At 39.9% G+C, this 13181-nt stretch overlaps 1 protein-coding gene across 1 annotated transcript in view; it reads right to left on the bottom strand.

Annotated features, from left to right (window-relative positions):
• Window positions 1-7656, bottom strand: part of LOC139755446 (uncharacterized) — a 150470-nt gene extending 142814 nt beyond the window's left edge. Inside the window, exons 1-2 of the mRNA XM_071673756.1 lie at window positions 7503-7656; window positions 5326-5506 (exon numbers count right to left, since the gene is read on the bottom strand). Coding sequence (XP_071529857.1) covers window positions 5326-5506; window positions 7503-7529 — 208 coding nt within the window. The 5' untranslated portion in view covers window positions 7530-7656. The remainder of the gene's footprint in view (window positions 1-5325; window positions 5507-7502) is intronic.
• Between the last annotated feature and the right edge of the window lie 5525 nt (window positions 7657-13181).

Genomic DNA, 13181 nt, shown 5'->3' with positions numbered 1-13181 from the left:
AAAAAAATGGGGAGGTGATAACAGGTAGTGGTGATGTGAGAAGGAGATGGAGTAAGTATTTTGAAGGTTTGTTGAATGTGTTTGATGACAGAGTGGTAGATATAGGGTGTTTTGGTTGAGGTGGTGTGCAAAGTGAGAGGGTTAGGGAAAATGATTTGGTAAACAGAGAAGAGGTAGTAAAAGCTTTGCGGAAGATGAAAGCCGGCAAGGCAGCAGGTTTGGATGGTATTGCAGTGGAATTTATTAAAAAAGTTGGTGACTGTATTATTGGCTGGTTGGTAAGGTTATTTAATGTATGTATGACTCATGGTGAGGTGCCTGAGGATTGGCGGAATGCGTGCATAGTGCCATTGTACAAAGGCAAAGGGGATAAGAGTGAGTGCTCAAATTTCATAGGTATAAGATTGTCGAGTATTCCTGGTAAATTATATGGGATGGTATTGATTGAGAGGGTGAAGGCATGTACAGAGCATCAGATTGGGGAAGAGCAGTGTGGTTTCAGAAGTGGTAGAGGATGTGTGGATCAGGTGTTTGCTTTGAAGAATGTATGTGAGAAATACTTAGAAAAGCAAATGGATTTGTATGTAGCATCTATGGATCTGGAGAAGGCATATGATAGAGTTGATAGAGATGCTCTGTGGAAGGTATTAAGAATATATGGTGTGGGAGGCAAGTTGTTAGAAGCAGTGAAAAGTTTTTATCGAGGATGTAAGGCATGTGTACGTGTAGGAAGAGAGGAAAGTGATTGGTTCTCAGTGAATGTAGGTTTGCGGCAGGGGTGTGTGATGTCTCCATGGTTGTTTAATTTGTTTATGTATGGGGTTGTTAGGGAGGTGAATGCAAGAGTTTTGGAAAGAGGGGCAAGTATGAAGTCTGTTGTGGATGAGAGAGCTTGGGAAGTGAGTCAGTTGTTGTTCGCTGATGATACAGCGCTGATGGCTGATTCATGTGAGAAACTACAGAAGCTGGTGACTGAGTTTGGTAAAGTGTGTGAAAGAAGAAAGTTAAGAGTAAATGTGAATAAGAGCAAGGTTATTAGGTACAGTAGGGTTGAGGGTCAAGTCAACTGGGAGGTAAGTTTGAATGGAGAAAAACTGGAGGAAGTAAAGTGTTTTAGATATCTGGGAGTGGATCTGGCAGCGGATGGAACCATGGAAGCGGAAGTGGATCATAGGGTGGGGGAGGGGGCGAAAATCCTGGGAGCCTTGAAAAATGTGTGGAAGTCGAGAATATTATCTCGGAAAGCAAAAATGGGTATGTTTGAAGGAATAGTGGTTCCAACAATGTTGTATGGTTGCGAGGCGTGGGCTATGGATAGAGTTGTGCGCAGGAGGGTGGATGTGCTGGAAATGAGATGTTTGAGGACAATGTGTGGTGTGAGGTGGTTTGATCGAGTAAGTAACGTAAGGGTAAGAGAGATGTGTGGAAATAAAAAGAGCGTGGTTGAGAGAGCAGAAGAGGGTGTTTTGAAGTGGTTTGGGCACATGGAGAGAATGAGTGAGGAAAGATTGACCAAGAGGATATATGTGTCGGAGGTGGAGGGAACGAGGAGAAGGGGGAGACCAAATTGGAGGTGGAAAGATGGAGTGAAAAAGATTTTGTGTGATCGTGGCCTGAACATGCAGGAGGGTGAAAGGAGGGCAAGGAATAGAGTGAATTGGATCGATGTGGTATACCGGGGTTGACGTGCTGTCAGTGGATTGAATCAGGACATGTGAAGCGTCTGGGGTAAACCATGGAAAGCTGTATAGGTATGTATATTTGTGTGTGTGGACGTGTGTGTGTGTACACATTGTGTATGGGGGTGGGTTGGGCCATTTCTTTCGTCTGTTTCCTTGCGCTACCTCGCAAACGCGGGAGACAGCGACAAAGAAAAAAAAAAAAAAAAAAAAAATATATATATATATATATATATATACCCTGGGGATAGGGGAGAAAGAATACTTCCCACGTATTCCCTGTGTGTCGTAGAAGGCGACTAAAAGGGGAGGGAGCGGGGGGGCTGGAAATCCTCGCCTCTCGTTTTTTTTAATTTTCCAAAAGAAGGAACAGAAAATTGGGCCAGGTGAGGGTATTCCCTCAAAGGCCCAGTCCTCTGTTCTTAACGCTACCTCGCTAATGCGGGAAATGGTGAATAGTTTGAAAGAAAGAATATATATATATATATATATATATATATATATATATATATATGTGTGTGTGTGTGTGTGTGTAAGTCGAGAACATTATCTCGGAAAGCAAAAATGGGTATGTTTGAAGGAATAGTGGTTCCAACAATGTTGTATGGTTGTGAGGCGTGGGCTATGGATAAAGCTGTGCACAGGAGGGTGGATGTGCTGGAAATGAGATGTTTGAGGACAATGTGTGGTGTGAGGTGGTTTGATCGAGTAAGTAATGTAAGGGTAAGAGAGATATGTGGAAATAAAAAGAGCGTGGTTGAGAGAGCAGAAGAGGGTGTTTTGAAATGGTTTGGGCACATGGAGAGAATGAGTGAGGAAGGATTGACCAAGAGGATATATGTGTCAGAGGTGGAGGGAACGAGGAGAAGTGGGAGACCAAATTGGAGGTGGAAAGATGGAGTGAAAAGATTTTGAGTGATCGGGGCCTGAACATGCAGGAGGGTGAAAGGCGGGCAAGGAATAGAGTGAATTGGATCGATGTGGTATACCGGGGTTGACGTGCGGTCAGTGGATTGAATCAGGGCATGTGAAGCGTCTGGGGTAAACCATGGAAAGTTGTGTGGGGCCTGGATGTGGAAAGGGAGCTCTGGTTTCGGGCATTATTGCATGACAGCTGGAGACTGAGTGTGAATGAATGGGGCCTTTGTTGTCTTTTCCTAGCACTGCCTCGCACACATGAGGGGGGAGGGGGATGGTATTCCATGTGTGGCGAGGTGGCGATGGGAATGAATAAAGGCAGACAGTGTGAATTGTGTGCATGGGTATATATGTATGTGTCTGTGTGTGTATATATATGTGTACACTGAGATGTATAGGTATGTATATTTGCGTGTGTGGACGTGTGTGTATATACATGTGCATGGGGGTGGGTTGGGCCATTTCTTTCGTCTGTTTCCTTGCGCTACCTCACAAACGCGGGAGACAGCGACAAAGCAAAATTAATAAATATATATAAATAAGTTTGTTGAGTATGCCTGGGAAATTATATGGGAGGGTATTGATTGAGAGTGTAAAGGCATGTACGGAGAATCAGACTGGGGAAGCGCAGTGTGGTTTCAGAAGTGGAAGAGGATGTGTAGATCAGGTGTTTGCTTTGAACAATGCATGTGAGAAATACTTAGAAAAACAGACAGATTTGTATGTAGCATTTATGGATCTGGAGAAGGCATATGATAGAGCTGATGAAGATCCTCTGCGGAAAGCGTATTTGCTTTGGGAGGTAAGTTGCTACAAGCAGTGAAGAGTTTTATCAAGGATGTAATGCATGTGTATGAGTAGGAAGACAAGAAAGTGATTGATTCCCAGTGAATGTCAGTTTGCGGCAGAGGTGCATGATGTCTCCATGGTTGTTTAATTTGTTTATGGATGGGGTGGTTAGGGAGGTGAATGCAAGAGTTTTGGAGAGAGGGGGAAGTATGCAGCCTGTTGTGGATAATAGGGAAGTGAGTCAGTTGTTGTTCGCTGATGGTACAGCACTGGTGGCTGATTTGGGTGAGAAACTGCAGAGGATGGTGACTGAGTTTGGTAAAGTGTGTAAAAGAAGAAAGCTGAGAGTTAATGCAAATAAATGCAAGGTTATTAGGATCAGTAGGGTTGAGGGACAAGTTAATTTGGAGGTAAGTTTGAATGGTGAAAAACTGGAAGAAGTGAAGTGTTTTAGATGTCTGGTAGTGAATTTAGCAGCGGATGGAACCATGGAAGTGGAAGTGAGTCACAGGATGGGGTAGGGGGCAAAAGTTCTGGGAGCGTTGAAAAGGTGAGAACGTTATCTTGGAAAGCAAAAATGGGTATGTTTGAAGGAATAGTGGTTCCAACAATGTCAAATGGTTGCAAGGCATGGGCTATAGATAGGGTTGTGTGGAGGGTAGATTTGTTGGAAATGAAATGTTTGAGGACAATATGTCATGTGAGGTGGTTTGATCGAGTAAGCAATGAAAGGGTAAGAGATGTGTGGTAATAAAAAGGGTGTGGTTGAGAGAGCAAAAGAGGGTGTATTGAAATTGTCTGGTCACATGAAGAGAATGAGTGAGGAAAGATTGACAAAGAGGACATATGTGTCAGAGGTGAGGTAGAGGGAAGAAGAAGTGGGAGACGAAACTGGAGGTGGAAGGATGGAGTGAAAAAGATTTTGAGCATCAGGGCCTGAACATGCAGGAGGGTGAAAGGTGTGCAAGGAATAGAATGAGTTGGAATGATGTGGTATACCGGGGTCGACGTGCTGTCAATGGCTTGAACTAGGGCATGTGAAGCGTTTTGTGGGGCCTGGATGTGGAAAGGGAGCTGTGGTTTTGGTGCATTACACATGACAGCTAGAGACTGAGTGTGAATGAATGTGGTCTTTGTAGTCTTTTCCTAGCACTACCTCCTGTGGGGGGAAGGGGTGCCATTTTCATGTGTGGCGGGGTGGTGACAGAAATGGATGAAGACAGCAAGAATGAATTTGTACATGTGTATATATGTATATGCCTGTGTATGGATATGTATGTATACGTTGAAATGTGTAGGTATATATATGTGCGTGTGTGGGAGTTTATGTATATACATGTAAATGTGGGTAGGTAGGGCCATTCTTTTGTCTGTTTCCTTGCGCTACTTCACTAACGCAGGAGACAGCAACTAAGTATGATAATAACGATAACAATGATAATGTGTATATGAGTGGATGGGCCATTCTTTGTCTGTTTCCTGGTGTTACTTTGCTGACGCAGGAAACAGCAGTCAAGTATAATAAAAAAATTTAAATATGTAAGTATATAAATACACCATCAATAAAAACTAAATAGTATGCAAAACATGAAATAAGGATACTGATCCAAAGAGAGCAGGGTAACAGCAGCAACAGCATGAACAGTGTGTTAAAGGTTAGCAGTCTCAGAGAACTGTGATCTCTGAGCAGCTTGAAATGAGTGGGATGACAGTATCACCCTGGGGTCAGTTGCTGATTGGTTAAGGACTGGCCCAAAATGAGCAAGCAGCTGCAATGATTCGAGGGGGGTTCGCAAAGGGGTAAGAAAGAGCAGAAGCCTCCTTAATAGCCTTTTATGGGATAAGATGGATCTGACCAGGATATTCCCAAGGAATATAAATCATGTTCACAGAAGAGACCACAGGGAAGAGAATCTAAATTGTTTTCTTTCAAATGTACCTGAAACCTGTGTGACTGGACGAGCATTGCCCTGAGCCAAAGTCAACTGTGGAGCATTCCCTCGAACTGTAGATGATGTTCCTATTGATCCACTTATTTCAAGATTTCCAGATTCGGTAAGATTCCAACATCCAGATGAGAGTGCTTTAGCCACTGTCTCAAGTCCATTTTTATCTAGCAGCTGCAATTAAAGAGCTAAAGTTAGCAAGTACATTCTAAAACTAGTTGATTTACTACAGTATCAAGTAAACAGACAATTTACAAATTTGAAACTATAAATAATTTGTTCAACTTAATCATGATACATGTTCTGTTATTGAAGCACATCTGTATATATCAGGAGTCATACACTTACTGAAAGGTGAAAACTTGAAATGTTTCAGATTTTCTTTAGGCCCATTGTGATAATTTTTCAGACACAATTTTACTGATGAGTTGATTTACACATAGAGTATGAGCACTATCAGTTTCAATACATTACTTATCATCACCCCATTCCTATTTCAATGAAGTGGATCAGATACATATGGTCTCCAAACACCACTCACACAAATACAAAAGAAAGATTAAGAGAGAAATTAAATAAAAGATACTAAAAAGCAAAATTGATTTGATATGCTTTAACAAAGATAAAGGCAGAACTCTAGCCAGACAGTATCTATATGTTATAAGAGGGTAAGGAACAATGCTACAAAGAGAAGAAAGGAGGAACTCTAGCCAGACAGTATTTATATGTTATAAGAGGGTAAGGAACAATGCTACAAAGAGAAGAAAGGAGAAGCAAACTGAAAATAATAATTAAGACAAATCAGAGAAAATCTGAAGATCCTCTATAAATCTAACTACAGTAAACTGTCAGCTAAAAGGCAGCTAGTCTGGCTGAAAAATTCAAAGCAGAGTGTAAAGGATGAAGTAAAAACATGTGAGGAGCTGAACGACACACCCAAAAGTGTTTTCACAGTGTAAGACACTAAAGCCTTAACACAAGTGAGATGGAATGGGAAGTAGGTTTTAGAAAGCACTGAGATGTCAAGAGAAGTCATTAACAGAGTACTAAAGGGCCTTGTCCTATACAAGGTTCATGGTCCTGGTGAAATTTAACAATATGTGTATAATAATTACAATAACAATGTATACTGCCTCTTAAAACCTAATGGCTTCACTAACAAAAAGTCGAAATTTAGGACAGAAAAAAATCAGACACCAAAAACCATAGGAAAAATCATTCCAACCAAATCTAACCTAACCTAACCTAACCTAACCCTACCCTAACCTTACATACCCTAACTAGGGCTGGATATTCAAAATGGCCATATATATATATATATATATATATATATATATATATATATATATATATATATATATATATATATATATATATATAAATATATATATATATATATATATATATATATATATATATATATATATATATATATATATATATATAAAACCTAACCTAATCTACCCTAACCTAACCTTACCTACCCTAACTAGAGCTGGATATTCGAAACGGCCATATATATATATATATATATATATATATATATATATATATATATATAAACTAACTTAAGCTAGAATGGTATGCTTCATTTTAGTTTCTTCATAAAACGCCACATTTTCCACCTACTTCCAAGCCCTGGCCACCATTGTCAAGAATTCTGAATTTGCAAAATACCCCTACCTAAATCTAGACTAATAAATCTAGTTAACTGTATTCATTAACAACCCCAGATTTTTGCTTTAATATAGGTGGGGCATTTTCCAGTACATAACAAAAATCAAATATAAATGGTACGCTTGTGATGAAGACCTAAATACAATCTACATTATTAACCTCTGTTTAATGAGCAAATTGCCCGACGTAGGAGATCCGCCCAGCTATGTCCTCAACAGCCCAAAGAGAATATGACAACACTCCCTATAGTAGGAAATGATTTAATCATACCCATTGGGTAGTTTCTGATTACAAGAAATGCGTGAACCATTGGAAGATATGCAGACCTAGAACTGATCTAGCCTGGAATCAGCTGGTAGTGGGGGGGTGGGGAGGATCAAAATATAAACAGGAAGCCTCCTATCCGCCATATTGAACGGAAATGGCCATGTAAAATCTTTAAAATTGTAATGTAAACATTTGGTACAACATCTGCTGTTCAATGTGTACTTACGATTATTTGCGATTTGCTCTTTTCCATTTCAAATACTATTTCAAGGATTTTAATCGAACCATGAGGAAAGTCATATCCGGAAATTCCTCAACAGAGTTTCATCCACAACAAGGGAACCTCGACATCGTTGCCAATCTCAGGAAGAGAGATGAATATGTTTAATGTATCGACATATATATAACAGTACAGATTAGCAGGTGGTTCAGCAAGTATCACCTTTAGATAACCAGATATTTAAGGCAAATTATTTCTGCATACGTTGATCAGGTCATACAAGTTTTCTAGAGAACGACGTAAAAACTCCAGTCTTGGGACTAGTCAGATTCCTACATTACAACAAACGAATTGATTTATAATTAATTGTATTCTGCTGTTTGTTTGATATAGATATATACAAGAACAAGAAAGTTCTGGCATGTGTTTGTTCTAGCAATCTATACCAACCATTTTCACCGACCACCGTACCCTCTCAACAGATATAGGACTTTACACTATTGGTAATACTGAAATGGTACATTAGGGTACACCCTGACACAGACCATAAATTTAAGAAACTAAAAAATAATTTCACCCTTGACCTAAGGCGATGATGGTCGAACTCTTTTGTAAAGATGATAGACTGCCTAATACATTTCCAAAATATCCTTAATTCATCTTTAGTTTATCGACGTATCATGTAGCTCGCTTTACGTTTTGTTTCAACTTTTCTGCCTATTTCATCTACATCCTTTACATTCAGTATGTGTGTAAAGATTCGCTTGGTCAAGCATATTATGAACTTTTATCACTACATCCCATTCTCTAGGTGCCATAAATGGCACAGGTCGTCCCCGAGGGTTATTGATAGCGTCTGGACTCGTTTCAGATGGTTGTCTTAATGATGTGATCAGGTACATTATGAGACTATTAACAATCTAGTCAATATGTAACTGTACGCCGTTCCATTTTCTCTATTCCAGACTTTAGAAGTATTGGGTACATAGAAATATGCAGCTACTAATATTTAGTCAATGACTCACTTATATGTACATGTTTCTTTTTTTTCAGTTCGCATTTTTCTTATACGTGTATTATGAGCCCTGAAATCAATGTAAATCAAAAACCCATTTTGCTCATTCATCCTGGGAAATTTCTCATTTTTCTAAATTACAAGTGTGAATATAGGGCAAAGTGCGGCAATCCTACGCTCTATGGTCCATACTTTACTGGAGAGGTCTGGCCAGATTGTCCCCTGTCGTTCCATCAATTCATCAACATCTCCATGGTCTGTGTCTTTGATGAGATATTATTAAAGCTAATTTGAACATGATAGAAAAGTAATGACAGTAAATACAGACCAGTGAAGTGAGTATATTTGTACACAATTATTCAGTGTTCATCTGTAGACATAGAGCATACCCAAGCATGAACCAAATACATCATAAAAGAAACATAAGTTTGGGATCATATGCTGAACCTCCGAGAGCTGATGTTAGTCCTGGGAAAAAGGTTGAAATTTGCTTCTCCCCTAAGGAAAGGGGGCTGGAGGGGCCCATATGACAGGAGATGGCAGCAAATAATAATCTATACAAAACTTATGATTATTACATGTCTGCTCTATTCTTTGTTCCATTACATAATAAAGATCTTTAAATATCACCTTTCTTCTGTGCCCTGGGCATTTTGACCGGTAATCCTGCCTTCTCCACGGGTCTAGTCATACGACATATTTGTGATAATGGGAGATATATTGCATCTAAGATTTTAGAAAACATGAAACACTGCATATACACATTATTTTTTAGTCGAAGTTGACCATTAGCTATAGAATCATGTGAACCATCTATCTGTATATCTGATGACTAATCCCTCCAGGAACTCCCTGAGGGGGGTGGCCAAAGTAAAAGAGTCTCCATAACTAGTAAACTCCAGTACCACTTTTTAGCCTTTAGTGCCTCACCCTTAACAGGCCATTGGCAGTGGTTACCTCTAATGCAGTATTTTCATAGGCTCCTACCAAACATCTTTACTGACTACTACCACCTAATGTGTATACCTTATGTGCTTCTTAGAAAAATTAATAAATTGAAACATTTAACTTGGATTTGAAAACATTTTTCTGCTTTCTACAATAAGGCAGTTCATGCATTTCATCATACATTGGATTACATCTTTTCACATATCTTATATTACTTTGTGGATCTAATATTTTGGAAAACATGCAAAATGTCTTAAATAATTCCAGAGATTTTTTTTTTTTGTACTTTGCCATTTTTCCATTAATGAGGTAGTACCAGGAACAGATGAAAAAATGGCTTCATTCACTAATATCTATTTTTCAACCATCTTGTATAATGCACCAAAAACACAGCCTCTAATCCACAATCAGGTCCCATAGACTTTTCCATGGCTTGTTGCTTTACAAGCCCTGTTAAGTCTATTAACATTTCCATCTTCAATTCAGTCTCCCCTTTGTTCTTATCCTCTCCACTTTTGAGGCAAATATCTTCATTGTCAGTCTACCCTTACTCATTCTCTCCATATAGCCAAACTATTTCAGCAAACTCACTTCTGCTCCCTCAGCAACACTTTCTTATTTCCATTTACACACATCTCCTTTACCCTATCATTACTTACTCCATTAACCCTCCTTACACCCAACAGTCCTCAAACATTTAATTTCCAACACATCCACCCTCCTTCACACATTCTCATCTATAACTTATGCCTCACATTCATACAACATCAAGAAGACTACTTAAAACATATCCATTTTTGCTATTCCAAATAGTGTCCTTGTGTTTCCATACTTTCTTCAATGTTCCCAAAACCTTTGCCCCCTCACCTAACCTACGACTCACTTATGCTTCCAAGGTTTCACTTGCAGTCATATCCACTCTCAGGTATTCAAAACACACCTCATTTGCACCAACTTTTCTCCATTCAAACTCACAACCCTTTGACTTGTCTCTCTGCACTGATTAATCTAATGACCTTGCTTTCATTTACATTTACTCTTAACTCCCTCCTAAACATAAGACACCAACTTTTGCAGTTTCTCACTCAAATTTGCCACCAGTGTTGTGTCTTCAGCAAACAACAACTGATTCACCTCCCAGGGCCCCCCTCTCATGCACTACAGCTCCATACCTGCCCTTCTCTCCAAGACGGTTGCATTTACTTCCCTTATCACCCTCTCCATAATCAAATTAAACAGCCATGGGGGACATCACACTTTCCTGCTGCAGACCCACCTTCACCTGGAACCACTCACCCTCCTCTCTACTTACTCACTTACAAACCTTATTCTCTTGATAAAATCTCCTTAATGATTCTAATAGCTTTGCTCCCACACCATATATTTGTAACACTTTCCACAAATTATCTCTATCAATCCTATCACATGCTTTCTCCAGGTTTACAAATGCCACATACAAATCCTTTTGTTTCTCTAAGTACTTTTCACACACATTTTACCAAAGAAACTGATTCGCACATCCTCTGCCAGTCCTAAACCACATCGTTCCTCCCTGGTCAAATACTTTGTGCATGACTTCCTCTTTCTCCCATACACTTACCGGGTACTCTCAACAGACTTCTCTCTGTAATTTGAACACCCACATTTGTCCCCTTTCCCTTTATGCAGTGGCACTGTACATGCATTATGCCAATCCCAACATGATCCATACATACACTGAAGAAATGATACCACTTATATTCTTCCTTAAGTAATTATGCATATTATGGTCATAAATATAATGTCAAACTACATCTACCTAATCATGGATCTTGTAAAATATGTTGATAAAGTGAGTGGGAACATACCTGCCTGCTCCTTGATAAACTTTGTAACAATCACACAACAGAGGACACCTGCCTTATGTGGTGCATTAACCTTTTTAAGCAAGAAAAAAATAGTCAGATACTATTTATGCCAGGAATACTCAACAAACTTATACCTCTGTAATTTGAGCACTCACTCTTATCCCCTTTGCCTTTGTACAATGGCACTATGCACACATTCCGCCAATCCTCAGGCACCTCACCATGAGTCATACATACATTAAATAACCTTACCAACCAGTCAACAATACAGTCACCCCCTTTTTTAATAAATTCCACTGCAATACCATCCAAACCTGCTGCCTTGCCGGCTTTCATCTTCCGCAAAGCTTTTACTACCTCTTCTCTGTTTACCAAATCATTTTCCCTAACCCTCTCACTTTGCACACCACCTCGACCAAAACACCCTATATCTGCCACTCTATCATCAAACACATTCAACAAACCTTCAAAATACTCACTCCATCTCCTTCTCACATCACCACTACTTGTTATCACCTCCCCATTTGCGCCCTTCACTGAAGTTCCCATTTGCTTCCTTGTCTTACGCACTTTATTTACCTTCTTCCAAAACATCTTTTTATTCTCCCTAAAATTTAATGATACTCTCTCACCCCAACTCTCATTTGCCCTTTTTTTCACCTCTCGCACCTTTCTCTTGACCTCCTGTCTCTTTCTTTTATACATCTCCCACTCAATTGCATTTTTTCCCTGCAAAAATCGTCCAAATGCCTCTCTCTTCTCTTTCACTAATACTCTTACTTCTTCATCCCACCACTCACTACTCTTTCTAATCAACCCACTTCCCACTCTTCTCATGCCACAAGCATCTTTTGCGCAATCCATCACTGATTCCCTAAATACATCCCATTCCTCCCCCACTCCCCTTACTTCCATTGTTCTCACCTTTTTCCATTCTGTACTCAGTCTCTCCTGGCAAAGGGGATAAGAGTGAGTGCTCAAATTACAGAGGTATAAGTTTGTTGAGTATTCCTGGTAAATTATATGGGAGGGTATTGATTGAGAGGGTGAAGGCATGTACAGAGCATCAGATTGGGGAAGAGCAGTGTGGTTTCAGAAGTGGTAGAGGATGTGTGGATCAGGTGTTTGCTTTGAAGAATGTATGTGAGAAATACTTAGAAAAGCAAATGGATTTGTATGTAGCATTTATGGATCTGGAGAAGGCATATGATAAGAGTTGATAGAGATGCTCTGTGGAAGGTATTAAGAATATATGGTGTGGGAGGCAAGTTGTTAGAAGCCGTGAAAAGTTTTTATCGAGGATGTAAGGCATGTGTACGTGTAGGAAGAGAGGAAAGTGATTGGTTCTCAGTGAATGTAGGTTTGCGGCAGGGGTGTGTGATGTCTCCATGGTTGTTTAATTTGTTTATGGATGGGGTTGTTAGGGAGGTGAATGCAAGAGTTTTGGAAAGAGGGGCAAGTATGAAGTCTGTTGGGGATGAGAGAGCTTGGGAAGTGAGTCAGTTGTTGTTCGCTGATGATACAGCGCTGGTGGCTGATTCATGTGAGAAACTGCAGAAGCTGGTGACTGAGTTTGGTAAAGTGTGTGAAAGAAGAAAGTTAAGAGTAAATGTGAATAAGAGCAAGGTTATTAGGTACAGTAGGGTTGAGGGTCAAGGCAATTGGGAGGCGAGTTTGAATGGAGAAAAACTGGAGGAAGTGAAGTGTTTTAGATATCTGGGAGTGGATCTGGCAGCGGATGGAACCATGGAAGCGGAAGTGGATCACAGGGTGGGGGAGGGGGCAAAAATTCTGGGAGCCTTGAAGAATGTGTGGAAGTCGAGAACATTATCTCGGAAAGGAAAAATGGGTATGTTTGAAGAAATAGTGGTTCCA

The sequence above is a fragment of the Panulirus ornatus genome, chromosome 19 (assembly GCF_036320965.1).
Source record: "Panulirus ornatus isolate Po-2019 chromosome 19, ASM3632096v1, whole genome shotgun sequence".
NCBI classification, from domain to species: Eukaryota; Metazoa; Arthropoda; class Malacostraca; order Decapoda; family Palinuridae; genus Panulirus; species Panulirus ornatus.
The sequence above is the reverse complement of the archived record's forward strand: the minus strand, read 5'-3'. Positions and strand labels throughout refer to the sequence as shown.